The sequence below is a fragment of the Physcomitrium patens genome, chromosome 14 (assembly GCF_059467195.1).
Source record: "Physcomitrium patens ecotype Gransden chromosome 14, ASM5946719v1, whole genome shotgun sequence".
In the NCBI taxonomy this organism is placed as follows: domain Eukaryota; kingdom Viridiplantae; phylum Streptophyta; class Bryopsida; order Funariales; family Funariaceae; genus Physcomitrium; species Physcomitrium patens.
In genome coordinates, this window is record NC_143423.1 from 4,993,605 (window position 1) to 5,011,542 (window position 17,938).

Sequence of the window (17,938 nt, forward strand, 5' to 3'; positions counted from 1 at the left end):
TTTTTGGGGGTTTTTTTAGGATTTTTTTATTACTTCTTTATGATTTCTTTAGATGTTCTTTAGGATTTTTTTGTATTTTTTTTTTATAATTTTTATGAAAATTTGATTGGACTTAATTAATATTTTATTATATTTGTTAAGATTTAATTTTATTTTATATATGATTCTATTAGAGTTATCAGAACTTATTGCAATTTTCTTTTATCTTCCATTGTTAAGTACCCAGTGCATTCTCAAGCAAGATTTCACATAATACGACAATGTGACATTGAGATTATAATGATGGAAGAAGAAGACATGAAGTTTGAGGTAGATTACATGAAAGGCAAAAAAAATTTATAATTATTATCTTATAAATAAGGTTATAATAGCATAGAATGAGTATGAAGTTTGAAATAAATGTCATAGTGGTGGTGAGTTTTATAATTAATCATAAGTATCTATTGACAAGATTATAAAAAATGATCATGAAAAAGTGATAAAATTATAATTATGTCGTAAATTGAAGATTAGTCCATCAATAGTTTCTAAGTAAAGAACTAATTGTCTTCTATGATGAATGCTTGGACTTCTAATATACAAGGAGAATTTTCAAGGTCCCAACTACTTTATATTCTCATGTTTATAATATTCACTTCTTCATGACAAATGAAAGAGACATCTTCCAGACTATGATGCCCTAGAAATTCCCATGCTCTAATATTCATATATTCTCGTATTTTTGGAGTTCCCTTGTTCACAATCAATGAAAAGATTTCTTTGTTTTTTGATCTTATACCAAAATTATTATGTATATATGTATATATATATATATATATATATATCGTACAATGTAAAATTAGTTTTTAATAAATTAATATTTGAAAGATGTAAGCTAAATCAGTTGAAATTCTTGTAGAAAGGTGGTATGAATCTTTGGTTACTCAATTGAATACGTTGGACTTTGAAATATTAGAATCTGTTATGCAAACAAATTAGACTAGTGTATATTTTTGGGCTTTGGTACTAAGATTTAAATCTATGTTGGACCAATAGAAGACATGGACCAACTTCAATTAAAATCTCGGACCAAAAATATTGTAACTAAAGGTTCTAAGTGTTATCAATTTAGAGATGATTAGCAAGTTCAATACCTAGCTCTTGTGGTGAAGCTACTTGTGTTGTTATTAGAAACTGATTCTTTGAAAAGAATGTCAAATTTTAGAGGATTGAGGATTATAGGATCTATTATACTTCTATTGAGATTGGAGATTATAGTTGCAAGCATGAGAATTTCCACTATTGTACATAACCTTATGTTTTAATAGCCTTACTTTTAATAGTTCATCATTATGTCTTAAATATAATTAAAATTAGAAAAAAATATCATATAAACCCCTCAAATATTTTGAAATATTAAGAATATCCCTATATTTTTGATAATAGCATATATATCCCTAGAATTGTTGATAATAGCATATATATCCTCCACCTTGATAAATAGAAATTTGAGAATTCCTTTAATGTTTTTTTCATTTGTGCCCAAATAGTAGCTTTTGTGATTTAGCCTGTCAAAAAAAAAAAAAAAAAAAAAATGATATGCACTGTCGAGCATATTGCAGAAAAAAGATGGAGAGTGCCGCAGCCACCCGACAGCGCACAACATGCGGCTCTCTCCCTGGAGCATCCCGTCTTGTGCATGCAAGAAATCATCCCGTAAACTTCGGATTTGCCGCAAAGCATTCAAGGCAGCGTACAGGGAAAAGTTGAAGTTCTGAATGGATTCTGGTACAATCATTCTTCTAAGTTTAATCAATTTCAATCTCCTTTGCAAAAGCTGGTTGAAAAGCAATCAGGATGTGACCGATGTGATGTAGTGCACTGGTGATTTTCAAACCCCCAAACACTCCAGTAGAGATTGTGTTAGACTACTATGACAACGACTATGAAATCGCCGAACCTCCGAGAGTGACGAGTTTGAAGAACACACAGCCTCTTCCTACAATTACCAATTTTGGAGAAAGTTTTCAATTTGTTCATGAGTCCCGCAGATTTAAATCCATAGTCCATCATTTGGCTAAAGCGTACCTTGCGAGCGATAATGAGACAATCACCGATCCACGCCTCAAGTTAAATAAGGTATGCTTGCGACAATTGTATTCTGCAATGCGATGCGTGTCGTTGCGGCTCCACTGGAGGATTTATTAAGTTGTGGGGTCATCTTCCAATGCTTTAGGTTGTTTGCGAGGTGGAGTATACCAAAAAAGGAGTAAAAGTGACGACGGAAAACGGTGAAGTGTACACTTCCGATTATGTCATTGTGTCTGTTAGCCTGGGCGTGCTCCAGAGCAAACTGATTGATTTCGTGCCTGATTTTCCGTTTTGGAAGCTCAAAGCTATCTACACATCCAACATAGCAGTGTACACCAAGATATTTTAAAAATTCTCCAACACATTCTGGAACACCAGTCCTTGGACGAAGTTTTGGATGTATGCGGATGAGCGCCGAGGCTATTTATTACCCGATCTGGCAGGTACTGGATCATTCACTTCATCTTCATCTAGTGAAAGAGCTAGCGTTTAAGTGTCTTCATATTTAAAGCAATTAACCTAGATCCGAAAATCTCTGGTTTTTTGTTGTGTGAGTGCAGAACTTGGACAACGAATTTCCAGGGAAGAATATTCTCATGGTGACTGTTGCAGACGAAGAGACCCGCCGCATTGAGCAACAGGAGGACAGTGAAACACTACACGAGATCATTGTTGTGCTGCGCAACATGTTCGGGTCCAAGGTCCCTGAAGCCGAGAGCATCTACCTGCCAAGATGGTTGGCTGATCCCTTCTTCAAAGACACCTTCTCCAACTGGTCCATCAGGGTGGAATCCAACATCTTCAAGCAACTTCAAGTAAGCCATTACCGTTCAAGGAACCTTTGAACTAAAGGAAGCGGTACATGAATGACAAATTGTGCTTGGTTTACTCAACAAGCGCCGGTGCAGTTCGCAACATGACCTCCTCCAGCGACCGCACGGAGATCTGAAGTGTGGGCTTGAATTGTTGAAAAAATAAGCCGCTGAGGTTTTTGAGGAAGACGCATAACCTCCGCTATTTTACTTTCAGAATCTCGGCTCGGGGTTACAACACCTTGAAGGGAAAATTCATGCGAACAGGTCAAAGTACTGACAAGATTTTACATCCGCTGCCAAGTAGTAAGTTGCTTCCTACTTCATGATTGAGGAGTCAAAGCCCTCTCCCTGTGCAGATTGTTGCAGCAACCTGGATTTGGCTGCTGTATGGTCGGACTCTTTCTCCGAGATGTTCTCTAAGCCCAGTGAATCAATAGAGTCCACGAATTTTTTGCGTCTTGAACAAACCAAGAGCCAAATGAGAAAAACCATATTTCTCTAGCACCTGGTTATCTGGGAAATTGAAGGCACGCTCCATCTGTTTGAAACATTTGTCATTCTCCACATTAGCTCCTAATTTGTAAGGTTTGCACTCCACGAAGTGTGTCACAAAAGGCCATATCTCATCTCCGTACCCTGGGTGGTCCTTGGCCATCAGTTTCGCACAAGTAAATGTAAGATGCGTGACATCGAAGATGCTGCGGAGGAGAGAGCCACCGGAGGTGGCGGTGGACAGGATGCTGCGGGGAGAGAGCCGCATGCTACGCACTCTCAAGCAGCTGCGACATTAACTTTCTAACAATCTGCCTACAAATGCACATAACGAGGGACCTTTTTTCTGACACACTAAATCACAAAAACCACTATTTGGGCCCAAATGAAGACAAAAACATTAATGAGATTGTCAGATTTCTAACACCTTATCAACGTGGAGGTTATGTGTGCTATATCAACAATTCTAGGGAGGGTCCGTGTGCTATTGTAAACAATTCTAAGGATATATAAACTATTATCAAGAATATAAGGTATTCTTGATATTTCGACATATTTGAGGGCTATATATAATATTTTCCCTTAAAATTACCAGAAACTTAGACCTGCAAGATGCCCAGCTGCGACTCCAAGTGGGAACGTCCAGGATAGCTAAAGCTGAATACTAACCTATGCACAAGTCTCATCTTGCTCTCCACAATTAATACAACATCCGAAGTAGAACCAAATCAAGTGGCCGCAACGTCGTTGAAGAGCAAGCGCAACACACTTTGTCATCGTTTGGATGAATTGCACAGGAAAGGCAGCAACACGATATCAGCTCCGATAAATTCAATTGATTCTGCAAGCACCTGTACAGGCATTTTTTGAATAAACCAACTCTTAAATCTCGATTTGTTGAGGTTTGAATCCTACAAAAACTTTCTTGGCTCATTGTCAGTGAAACCCCCAAACCTAGATGATAGTTCTGCCTTGAAATTCTTGGGGTCCAAGTTTACGGATTTCCTTCCCGCTGCTAAATCTTTCTCTCGATCCCACGGTTTCCAAGGGTGATTCTGCTTCCATTCTGGCTCTTTTTCACTTTCTCTCCGAGATACGACCCCTACTTTATCAGTCTTCTTGCTTTTCTTCTTGCTACCTGCTGACCTCTCAGCCTTGTGCTTCTCCACAAGCGATATAGACCTTTTGTTTGAGTTATATGAGTCCATAAGTTGTGCCTCCTTTGCTGCTCTCTCTTTCTCGCGTTCTTCAAGCTCGTCAGTGGGACCATTTGTGAGAGCAGCTTGCTTATATGCTTCCAAATACCTGAGTTCAATCCAAGGTCACATAAGCATTTTAATCCATGAACAAGACAATGAAAGAAACATATTGCCTGAAACGCTAAGCAGTAAATTCAAGACAAAATCTAATTGAAGAAAGTATCTATAAGATCCTAATATTGTATAACAGTCTTTTCCAAAGGAATTGACTACCTTTATAAAGTGATCCATTTTTGAGAAGTCGAGAGAAAGATTAGTTGCAAACGAAGAGGGAAAAAAATAAAACTTACTGCATTTTTGCCTTCAGAGCTTTGTCCGCTGGCGTATCAGTCCAAGCGCTTGTGTCTCCACGGCCACTTTTTTCAGATTTGCTGAAGAAGGTATTATGCTGAGCAGGAGGTCCACCAGCCTGTGCACGTAGTCCCAAAGCAATGAGAAAGCATGACTTCTGACTGCTAAAACTTAATGCAGCAAGCACGGAAATAACTAGATAAGTCCTCTCTGCAACATCCAGGAATAATAGGTAATGCAAACCTGTCTCTCAGGTGGAAGTTTTGTCATCCATTCATCTCTGGCCACCTCCTGAGGACCTCTCAGCAGCTCGTCATCACCCTCTTCTTCCTCTCCTGTATTTTGCACGTCATCTCTCAGTTCGATTAAAAAATAAAAATAAAAATAACAGAACTACACAGAGTAGTATACTTTCCCGAAATCGAACACATTTTCATAAAAAAATCAAAACAAGGCCTCTTAATGTCAGAGGAGGCTGATATATTGAAAGGCATAGTAAAGTAGATGTCTATGTTTACCTCGAAGACGTCTCCATTGAGCAGCCTCACGTTTTGCCTGCAGTTCAGCCTATGGAAGGACATTTCAATCGGTTAGACTCATCCAATTAATGAGGGAATAATTTAATGCAAAGCACAAATACGAAAAATTAGGTTCTCTCAAATTATGAACCAAGAATTTGGTGCTTACCGCAAATTCTTCGCGAGCCCGTTCCTCAGCAACTTTGCGGTCAATCTCAGCTTTCTGAATAATCATTAAGCGCTTGATGTAAGACAATACTTTTGGCGAAGAATTTCATCCATCACATCAGATTTTCCACCACAATCCAAGTATATTGCCCCTCACATTTCGGAAATAGACAGCTGATGCTTCGCAATCACTAACCTTTGTGGGATCCTGAAGATCTTTAAATGCCTTGTTTAGTGCCATAAAGGCCTCGTGCGCTTGTGGATGTGGACACTTATCAGGATGTACCAGTAAAGACAATTTCCAATACCTGAACAGTTAATCACATAATACCCAGCAACTAAGGAGATACAAACATGTCATGCAACGTTGCATCAATCAATAACGAGATTCAGACAAATCAAAACAAATTAAAAAAAACAAAAACACAAAGCTATATCGCATACCAAAAAGTTTTGGGTTCAACTAGCGGTTTCGAAGGATCAAATTCAATTTCAACCGCAAAAGACTCACTTTTTCTTCAGAACAGTGGGTTCAACATCTGCCTTTACGCCCAATACATCGTATGCGTTTTTCACTTCACGAGAAAGCATTCTGGATACCTGCAAAGTCAGCACGCTGATCAGAATCTCGCAAAAAGCATTGAGCAGCACTACAAATGACAATACCTAACCACGGTGATCTGGGAACAGAGATGAATAGTGAAAAACGGGTAGAGTCTATTAGCAAACAGGGCAATAGCTTCAACAGAAAGAAACAGTATACATTACGAAATCTATTCAACAAATTAATCGTTTGCATAATAGTCAGGTGTGAAATTGAACCAACGAATATTGAAGAGTTTGGCGCTTTTGTCAAGGGACAAGAATCAAGAGTACTTGGAGAGTCACTTCATAACAATACCTCTTCGAATCGCTCAGCTTCATTGGCAGAAGCAGCCTCTGCCACCACTGTTGGAGGAGCAGGTCCAATCAATGGATCATTCTCTAGTTCCAACTCTGCCTCCCTGAAAAATGTGATCACAAAGACATATCTGACTGCATACGAATATGAAGAAAATACTGACGTGAACAGAATGGTGAGATTATTGAGAAGGATCGAAAATGAGAACACGGACATTTGGAAGGAAATAAAATGCCTTCGACAAAAATGGGCCTTACTCGTATCAGTCACAATTTATATAGCGTAATGTACTCGACCAAATAAGAACTGTTTACCAGATGGCACCGTCATACCTGAGACGAGCCTCAGCTTCTGTAAGTCGTGCAGCGGCTGCTAACGTTTCAGCTGAAGGCATCGCTGGACCCATGACCCTGTCCCTCAGAAACATCAGTAATAGAAACGCAAAAACAAACCATAAAGTCAGTATTTCAAGGTCACCTGTGACCGAAAGCATTAGTACGTCGCCACATTTGTTAAGAATTTGCAATGACAAGTTAGACGGAAGCGATTACCTAAATTGACAGCTTACCTGCGCTTTACTTCCACAGGACCTGGCCCATTATCTAGAGTGGCAGGGGTCTCCAAATCTGCTCTTGTTTCTGCAGGCGTAGCAGGAGTTGCTGCGGAGAGTTCTTTGAAAATTGGGGCCAAACGTTCCATCGTTGGTTCTGCGTCTTTGGGTATTAAATAAGTCCCTTGCGAGAAAGTTAGGTTCAATGCTGAAAACAGCTTCTTGAGGAGTAAAACAAGTCCTTTGTTTGGCAATCCACTGATGTCAACGGCTTGGCCACTATCCATCATCTCCATTAGCTGCAGCAAGGCAAAAGAAAAAAAATTGGATATAAGTCGAAAATGCTCGTCGTGTACTTACACATTGTAATGCAAGTCAAGAATGGCTCAGTAACTACTCACAGATGATGCCAGAGACTACCACCGTGAAGTTGAGATGAATATTTATCGTTACGGTTGAAAATGAAATCGTACACTGCGACTCTTGTTAATGTTTCATGTATGAGCTGAACATCCCTGTGGGTGGTTGCGAAGAACAATAGTGCATCTGAACCCATAAAAATTGTTGACTAGGGAATTCAGTCAGGATCTCCTGCCCGGGATTATACCTGACCAAGATCCTTTGCTTCAACTGGAAAATTTGTGTAGATCTCCTTTACAATGTCCTCTGGTTTCGACGCAACATCAACATCTGAATCTGAAGACACGTCCCTTGCATTATCCTTGTTGCGTCTTCGCTCCTTATCCTTCCTTCTCTCCTTCCTAAGCTTCTTCCGTTCTTTGCGATCTTTTTCTCGCTTTCTATCCTTCCTTGAGGAGCTCCTCCCTCTGCTATCTTGAGATAAATCACTGACGTCGCTTTCATACTTCGTCTTCTTCTTCTTCTGCCGTTTTTTATCTTTCCTAGAGGAACTCCTTCCCCTGGTATCTCTGCTATCCCTGCTATCGAGGGACTCATCACTTGAGTCACTCTCGTACTTCTTCTTGCGACGCTCTTCATCTTTCCTTGAGGAACTCCGCTTCCTATCCATATAATCATCACTCAAATCACTTGAATACTTCTCCTTGCGCCCCTTTCCATCTTTTCTAGAAGACCGGCTATCTTGATTTTCCATGCTGACTCAACAAAAAAAACAAAAAAACGAAGGAAGCCTGGGCGCAGTGTTTTAAACTCTCGGCACATAAACCCTAATGGCATCGGTCAAGTTCGTCGTGGACGGGCACCTCATGACAGCATCGAACCAGCGAGGCCTGGCAATAATTCCGCCCTTCATCAGCTTCCGCGTCTTCGAGAGCAAGTCTCCCTTCATGAACGACATGGCGTCCCCTAGGATGGCAATGATCCTCACAACTTGCTGTGAACACCTCGCGCACTTCTTCCATCAACTGCTCTTCATCCTCTGCGGAAGAAATGCTCGTGACCACCCCAAACGAAACCTCCGCAAAAACCTAGAGACAGTGAGCCTGTTTCTGAGCCAAAGAATGAGAAATGTTCATCCTGGGTAGAGTAGCGTGTCAGCTCAATTGGTTGATAGAAATTGAAAACCTCCTCCCTGTATTTTTGTCTTACTTCATACCTAACTTCTTTTAAAAAATATGTTGTGGTTTGATATTTGCTAAAATCATTATTACTGTTAAATGTGATGAAAGGTGAAGGTCTGTGGTGCTTTGTAGGTGTTGATACCTACATTTTGACATTTGCGTCTGTTACTCAAAATTATTTTGAACCCATTCTGCTCACAGAGAAAAGAAAGAAGAAAATCCAATTCAAGTTTTGTTCTATTTTGATTTTGATTTTTGATTTTCTGTTTTGAATTTACAAGAAGAGGTCTATTTCTTCAAAAATAATTCTGGTCAAGGAGCTAATTAAATAGACTAAATATATATATATATATATAAACACAAACACACACACTAGCAGAAACTTTTGCTGTTGGGCATTGCAATCGTTAGCACATCCATCCATTTCTTTCTTCATGGCTTCCATGTTCTCTAGTTCCAATGTTCTATAGTTTTCTTGTTCCTATGTTCCATGGTTTCTTTGTTTCATATCGTATGTGAAAAAGGTTGATGTGTATACTATTAAAATTTAGAAAATATTAATAGGATTGGCTTTTCCAATCTTCGATAGTGACCTTATCTTCAACAAGATCTTTCTTTAGATATAATGTAGAGCTTATCATTGTCAAGAGAGCTCATGCTTCTTATGTCATGTAATTGTTAATTACCACATAATTTTCTTCAATAATTATTATACATACTTATTTGCAAGATGAACAATAAAAATGATTAACTCGTAGGTATAACTACAAAAATACTAATAAAACAAAAATTACATTATACTTAGAACAATCCATAGGTTCTTTCGTTCTTGTAATTCCAAACTTTGATAGTAAATTCTAAAGTCTCCAACTAAAGTAATGTTGAGAAATGCCATTGATTTCTTAGGTGAGAATCTCTTGAATTTTTTTTTTTTTTTTTTTTTTTTTTGACAAAATTAGTACAACTTTGCCTTTCAACACTATGTAATATAGAAATGTATGTGCCTATACTATCACTAATTAATTCATAATTATATCAAATAATGTTTGAATTGGCTATAAGTAGTAATAAGAGTTTAAGAGTATATTATTAAATTATTAAGAGTTGTATAATAAGAAGTTGTTATTATTGATAGAATTAAGATCTATAGATTTAGTAATTTATTCTTAGTAAGATGTTAGTTGGTCCCAAAAACTATAAGGCTTGGAAGAATACTATGTGAAGTATATTTAAGAAAGAAGATATGTAGAACATATTCAACCTCAAAATTGATAGCAGCTCAAACTTAGAAGTTGGTCAACTTTAGAAATTACTCAATTTTTAGAGTTTAAAAAAATTATTGAAAGTAATAAAAAAGAACCAACTTCAAATTTTAGTTCTAAATTTTTTAAAGCTTTCTTTCGAAGATAAGATTAAGCTTATAAGAAAGAAGACAAAAGCTATGGAATATTTCAAATTTTTATTAGAAAATTACTTTTGAGATTGATTTTTTCTAAAGCTTAGATGATTCTTTCATATCTTTATTCAACTATGATCATTCCTAGTGTGATAAAAATCCTAGATAGATATAAAATTTAAAAATATTAATAGAGTTATTTGTAATAACATACATATAGAATGTTTGTAAGTTTAATAATGATTTAAGAGAGATGAACAAACTTCTTTGTGATCTTGTCATTATTTGTAAAGTTCTTCCTTCAAAATTTAAGAAATTAGTATCCATCATTAAACATGAGTATAAACCACTAATATTTTTTACTTTGACAAGTAGAATAAAATTAAACAAAAGTTATAATAAGATCTATTTAATGAAGCATTGATATTTTGGATTTAAAATAAAAATTGTAGATGTTAGTATCAAAGAAATGAACTGAAAGAAGATGCATAAATTTATGAAATCCATGTCAAAAGAAAAGTGACAAAATAGAAATAAAGAAGTATATATATTATAAGAAAATTGGAATGTCTATTGCCAAAAGATAAAGAAACTAGAAACTCTTGAATGTAGATTGGAAGCAAGAAAAGACTTGATAAGAGTAAATAAGGCTTCACTTTTGCCTCTATATATACTATCTATCTAGGATCTATGTGACAACATTCTATAGGACCTCCAAAAATATGTTGACTTTGTATGATATGTATCTTGACTTGCAAGGTAAGTTTTTTATATAAACGCCACATAGTTAGCTTATTCTGTAAGCTACTAATACATGTGGCATGTGGTTAGTTTGTTGACCAAGTTTCTAACCTACCAATCAACTATAAATACATATAAAGTCAAAATAGTATCTAAAAAGCTTCTAGGAAGCTTCTCTAGAAGATATTATGAAATTAATCTATTTTTACTTACTTCTACCTATCATATTATTTAAATAATAGTTATAGTAGATATATATTTGTGACATTACTTCTCTTTCTAAAAACAAGTTCCTCGAGGAGCGATGATCACATGTTGAAGAAGTCTAAGATGTGGCAAATTGTATTTGCTACATATTTTAATCTTTTTTTCCTTTGAAGATAGTCGATAGGTTCTCTCAGCCATTGGTAATGTCCCATTCTAAGGTGAGAAGACCACAGTGTTTTTTGATTATTGTTGAAACCTTCATAACTTTTTTCAAACAAAATATTTGTAATACTATTAAGATTTGTGCCTACCTCCAAGAAAATCACCAAACATGAAGAGTCTTTTTTTAGGTCATGATATCAAATACATTATATCTTGCCATCTATTCAAGAAAGAATATGTTGTTCTTAAAGGTCTTCATGCCTATTACGTTGTCTTGAAGGTTGTGATAATCACAATGTCTTGACTGGTAAGTCATCAAATGATGGTCTTGAATTGAATCTATTGACTATTACTTTTCTATCTCTTTAATGCCACAATTATACATAAACTATAAATAAAGATAAAAAATAGAATGCAATCTTTCCTAAATTATGTTCTTTTTTTAGCAAAGATTTATTATCTTTGATCCTAGTTTTGATAGATGTTGTTGTTGAAAAGCTTTGACCTTTTGTATTGCATTTATAAGATTTTTTAGTGGCTTCTATGCACATTTATTAATATCATATCCTTGCCAATGGACAAGATATTCTAACTTATTTTGGCACCACCTTGAGTCTAGAACTTCTTCTACTTCAAATTCTTTATTGTTGTCTACTTTTATAAGAGGAGGTAGGACTTATCTTTTTCTTTGTATGTTCACAATCTTGTATGGTTTAAGAAGAGACATGTGGAATACAAGATGGATCTTCATTGACTTTGGTAGATATAATTGATAAGCAACTGGATTGATTTGTCCACAAATAGGAAAAGGTCCAAGCTTGCAATAGTCCAATTTATCACAAAGATGAATAGTCTTGATATTACGATGAAGTAACCATACCTTGTCACCTACATTGAATTATGGTTGTTTTTTTGATAGGCATCCGCATTGATCTTTTGTCGTTTTTGAGCTTCTTTTAATTGTGCCTTTATTGTTGTATATAGTTTTGACAAATAATTTGCTAAATCTTCTGCCATAGGATTATCAACTTTTGAAAAGTCAAAAGTATTAAATTTTAGATGATAATCATAATTGGAAAGGAAAGGTGTTTGTTGCATAGAAGAATGCATTATATTATTATAAGCAAATTCTACCAATAGGAAGAAGGTTGTCCAATTGTCTTATTCATAATTAATGGTACATCTTAAATATTGCTCTAAAACTTAGTTTATGTACTCTGTTTGTCTATCAATTTAAGCTTGAAGGGTCAAAAATAGCTTTATGTCTACCTTTAGAATCTTAAAAAGAATTCTTCAAAATCTTGATACAAATTGAGTCTTCTTATCCAATATAATATCTTTTGGCAATCTATGATATTCATAAATATTATGAAAGAAAAGTTTGGCAGTTTCTTCACCTGAGATAGATTTTGTATATGGTACAAAATGTGCCATTTTGATAAAACAATCTACTATCACAAATATAAAATCACATGAATCTGAGATTGAAAAATCCATAATAAAATCCATAGAAAAAAAAGACCATGGTTGTTTTAGAATAGATAATGAGTAAAGAAGTCCATAAAATTAATCATGATAAGTTTTTGACCTTGAACAAATGTCATATGATTGAACAAAGTCTTTTATAACCTTTCACATTTGTAGCCACAAAAGATCTCTAAATATTAGCTCCAAAGTCTTGTTGTATCCAAAATGTCATATTGCTAGAAAGTTGTGACATGCTTGAAAAATACGTAAATGTACTTTTTCTTCTAAAATATATAGGCATCCTTTGAAATAAAGTAGGTTGTTCTTGAATTGAAACTTGGAAGTATTATAAGACTTAGAAGAAGTATTCTTGATATTATGAACAAGAGGATCAAAAGACATATTTGATTGAATTTGATTGAAAAAAATTGAAACAATAGTCAATATTGATTTCATTGCTCAAAGATGAAATTATCTTGGCTTCAATAAAATGATCTTTTCTTGATCAAAAGTTGCATTTTTTACTTTTGATATAAAATAAAAACATCTAAAAAATACATTAGACAAACCTTATTATTTTTATAGCTAATAAGTGATATTAAATTCAAATCTTAATAAAAACATATTCTAACAAGCCTAGCAATGATTCAAAATGCATACTAACATGAAATACTCAACTTGAAATAAGTGCTAATATGAAATACTTGAATAGTGTAGAATACACACTTTTTTTTAACTTTACATATATTTCTGCATCTCTAAGTTTTTGTAACACATGACAAACATGAACTTCATATTATTTTGTATTTTTAAAATAGATTAAAATATTATCTAAATAATAGACAACAAAATCATCTAAAAATTCACAAAAATATCATTCATAAGATATTGAAAAGCAATTGGTGCATTTGTGAGTCCAAAAGGTATGAAATTACATTCAATGTGCCTATACCTTGTTTGAAATATAGTCTTCTATTCATGTCTTTCTTTAATTTGGATCAAGTTGTAAGCTTCTTATAGATCTATTTTTGAATAGATCTTAACTTAATTTAATTGATCAAAAAGTCCAGATATCAAAGATAAAAGATACTTATTCTTAATAGTAATCTTTTTGAGTCCTCAATAATCTACACACATTTGTAGTAATCCATCTTTTTTCTTCACAAATAAAATAGGAGCTCTTGCAAGAGATTTTGAATGGCATATGAAATTCTTGGTCAAGTTCTTGTCAATGTACTTCTTCAATTCAACCAATTTATTTTATAATAAATTATAGATTGGACCAAATGGTAGCTAACTTCCTTCTTTAAGGTCGATTGAGTAATCATATAGATGATGCTCCAAGAAAATATTTGCATTATTCTTCTAAAAATATCTTTAAAATCTTAATATTGATTTCGAATAAAACTTGAAGTCTTTCTATCATTAAAAATGGATGTGGAATAAATAACAAAAAGTGATCATTTTTTTGCAGTATGCAAAAAAGCTTTTGCACCTACAAGTATAGGTTTGGCTACACTAGATTCATGGTTTTCCATAAAATTTTTAATAATATTCTAAAAAAAATCTATTAAAAAATTATACTTTTTTAGTGATGATAAATCTAAAATGAATAGATTAGAAAGAGACCTAATTATATTAAAAAAAAATACAACTATTATGACCATTTATTGCTATATTTATAGGAAATATTTCATGAATAATATCTCCAAAAGATAATGGATGGCCATCTATGACTTCTTCATGTATGGATTTAGTTTTTTGTACTAACAATATTTTATGGCTTTGAACAAAGTATTTATCTAAGAAACAAGTTGATGCTCTTGAATCTATCAAGATAGAGGATTTGTAATTATTAGGTCTTAAATGCACATCTATTATAAAATAAGGACAAAATTTTGAGGTGAAAATAAGACCTTCATTTGTATAAGATTTTAGCTGTACAGTCGTAATTGTAGTTGGACTAATTTATTTTTCAACATTTTTTATCTTTCATAGTCATACTCTTCATTTTGTAGTTGCATTGTTTCTTTGAACAATATTGAGCAATGTGCTTAATTCCTCCACAATATGAACACAATCTTTTTTGATGATGACAAGTCTTTTCTTGTTCAATAAAAGATTTAAAATATATTGCATCAATTTGTATATCTTCTAATTCTAAATGTTTACATTGAGAGGTCGTTGGTATTATCATTGAATTATAATAACGTAGAGATTTTCTTATGTGATTCTCAAATTAAAACTTAAAAAGTCAATTGTCATACTTTATAGCAAAATTAATTATTTGGCTCAATGTCTGAAGATCAAGTAAGTTGAGCATTCATTTCTTTACCTCATATTGTAATCTGTAGAGAAATTGGCAAATAGAGGCAACATCATTTCATCTGACATCAATTGCTAGTAGTCAAAATTGTGAAGCATATGATATCACTGATTGATTGTCTTGTTGCAAGATACAAATCTTGTTGTTTAAGAAAAGATAAAAACCATGATAATACCAAATTTGAAGAAGTGTATCAATGAATCTAACTTGTGATCTCAACATTGGATTGCTTTGGGATTGAAGTTCAATCACTAGTTGTACTTGATTGATAAATCCTCAAACTTAGATCTTGTACCATCAAACTTTTCAAATAAGGTAACTCTAAATTTTTTTATATTAAAAAAGTGTTCTACTATAAGAGAAGGAATGATTTGATATACATATTGAAGTGACTTCAATCATATTTGTATCTTCACTTCCTGCCATTTTTATTACTCTTAGTGGCAATAAACTCAATTGATGCATTGCAAGCATCAATTCCCTCAATTGCTCTTACATTTATTCCATTGTACTCTTTATTTTAAAAAGCTATAGCATGATGACTCTTAGAAAAGAATATATATATATATATATATATATATATATATATATATATAAATAGATATATTACTTAAGACAAGCAAAAGATAAGACTTGAAAATAAAGAAAATATTAAAAATAATTTTAATTTAGAAGAAAGTAATTTGTAACTTCTACTATATTTATGTCTTATTACAAGAAAGAGATAATCTATCCTTAATCAAAAGAAGACAAAGCTCTAATATTATAAATGCACTCTTGTCAATGTATTAAGGACATGAACTAAAAGAAGATGTATAAATATGTGAAATCCATGTCAAAAGAAAAGTGATAAAATTCAAATGTAGAAGTATATATATTACAAAGTAACTAGAATAGCTATTTCCAAAAGACAAAGAAACTAGAGACTCTTGAATCTAAATTAAAAGCAAGAATAGAATTGAGAAGAATAAAGAAGGCTTCACTTTTGCCTCTATATATTCTATCTACGTAAGATCTATGTAGCAATGTTCTATAGGATTTCTAAAAACGTGTTGACTTTGTATGACATGTATCTTGACTTATAAGGCAAGTTTTCTATATGAGTGCCACATAATTAGCTTGTTCCACAAGCTACCAATACATACATGTGGTTAGCTTGTTGATCAAGTTTCTAACCTACTAATCAACTATAAATATATGTAAAGTCAAAACAACATCTAGAAAGCTTCTAGAAAGCTTCTCTAGAAGGTATTATAAAATTAATCTATTTTTACTTACTTCTACCTATTCATATTATTTAAGTAACAATTACAATAGATAGATATCTATGACAATTAGAAATCCAGATTAAATCAAAGAAGATAATTCAAACCATTTGATTGATACGAACACATGAAAATAAAACTAACTTAAAATACCATTGATTTCATAAAAATTCACATCTTATTTAAGATAGTCTTGCACCAATTCTAATACCTAGACATATTAGATTATAAGCTAATTACTTGGAAGAATATTCTAATGAGTATTATTTATTATTTTTAAAAGATATTTAAAATACAATGAATGTTTTGTCTATAAATTTTTCATTAAATGAAAACTTGGTCATCAACAATGGAACATCAAAATATGTTTTTAGTACTTTAAAAGATTTTATTTTATTATTATTATTATTATTTTTTTTTCTTCTTCTTCTTCTCTTTTTTTTAGCAATGATAAGAGTGCTATTCTTATAAAGATCCAACGACTTAAATTAATCATTTTTTATTATTAGAATTCAAAGACAAAAATTTATAAATTTATAAATATATAATTTTTTTAGGTCTAGAGTCAAGAAATCTTATCTATTTTCTTTATACTACATGTGATAGTAATGTTTATTTATTAATAATAAAAGAATCTAATACTTCACATCAAATTGAATTAATAATTTTTTTGATATTTGAGTTATAAGATTAATTTTCATATCTTTCGATTTATTACCTTAAAAACTTGAAATTTCTAAATCTTAGTAAAATAGCTTCAATCAATGATAACTATATTTATGTGCATTTATAATAAAAATTTTTGTATGTCTATACTGCTTTCAAGACAAATAAATATAAGAGCCTGTATCAACAAAAAAGCTTTTTAATAGAAAATATTTTTGGATCTAATTCATAAAAATATATATAGACATTTTTTATTATATTACTTAATAGAACAAGATAATTCATACTTATAATTAATATTTTTGGCAAAAAAGCATAAATTTTTTAAATTTAAGATTATAATAGAAAAATAAACTAATCCTATTATTAAAGTCTTAAAAATAGATTAAAGAAGAGAATTTATTTAATTAATTTTTGAGAGTTTTTTCAAAATTATGGCATTACTTGATTATTAACTTAAGCATATACTTCACAAAAAATAGAATCATTGAGCAATATAATAAAATTATTTTTGAACAAGTTTGTATTGTATTCTTATTGAGATAAGTATTCAATAAATTATGACCAAATATAGCCAAAATTAAAATAAATTTACTTAATAATATACCTACTTGGATAAATGATCATGAATTATCTCCAAAAAGAGTATTTAAAAAAAATAAAATAAACCTCATCACATTCAAACATTTAATTTTTCTTACATGTTTATATAAGATCTTATGCCAAAAAAAAGCTTGAAACCAAGTTTATTCTAAGTAACATGGTAGAATGTAATAATTATTTCAAAACTAGTCATATATATTTATCTTCTCCTAAAAGGTTGTTATCTCAAGAGATGTTATTTTTTATAGAAGATGTTTGTATAATTTGGATCTATCATTTCTTTTAAAAATTACTAATCATACACAAGTTGACAAGAAAAGGTAAATAACTTAATAAGTTATATTTATTAGACAAAAATACCATATTTTTTCTACTTGTATCTTTAAAATCAGTAGATTTTGAAATAAAGAATCCAAAAATATTTTAAAATCCTTTTTCGTCATATCAATCTTCAAATTAAAGCCTAATGGTAGAATATAATCTTTATTATATTTTATAAA

At 32.4% G+C, this 17,938-nt stretch overlaps 3 protein-coding genes across 3 annotated transcripts; 2 read left to right on the plus strand and 1 right to left on the minus strand.

Moving 5' to 3' along the window:
* Positions 1–1,643: 1,643 nt before the first annotated feature.
* LOC112291465 (polyamine oxidase 6) lies at positions 1,644–2,419 on the plus strand. The gene is made up of 3 exons (XM_024538890.2): positions 1,644–1,750; positions 1,857–2,118; positions 2,216–2,419. Exons 1-3 carry the CDS (start codon positions 1,644–1,646, stop codon positions 2,417–2,419), a joined length of 573 nt encoding a protein of 190 aa, XP_024394658.2.
* Positions 2,351–3,042, plus strand: LOC149987810 (polyamine oxidase 1-like). Its single transcript, XM_090255671.1, has 2 exons — positions 2,351–2,513; positions 2,631–3,042. Exons 1-2 carry the CDS (start codon positions 2,472–2,474, stop codon positions 2,913–2,915), a joined length of 327 nt encoding a protein of 108 aa, XP_090111797.1. The 5' UTR covers positions 2,351–2,471; the 3' UTR covers positions 2,916–3,042.
* A 709-nt stretch (positions 3,043–3,751) lies between these two features.
* Positions 3,752–8,498, minus strand: LOC112291693 (uncharacterized). Its single transcript, XM_024539490.3, has 11 exons — positions 7,672–8,498; positions 7,083–7,363; positions 6,847–6,924; positions 6,515–6,617; positions 6,125–6,213; positions 5,810–5,921; positions 5,615–5,668; positions 5,446–5,494; positions 5,171–5,262; positions 4,927–5,045; positions 3,752–4,682 (listed from the first exon to the last, which is right to left on the minus strand). Exons 1-11 carry the CDS (start codon positions 8,176–8,178, stop codon positions 4,289–4,291), a joined length of 1,878 nt encoding a protein of 625 aa, XP_024395258.1. The 5' UTR covers positions 8,179–8,498; the 3' UTR covers positions 3,752–4,288.
* Between the last annotated feature and the right edge of the window lie 9,440 nt (positions 8,499–17,938).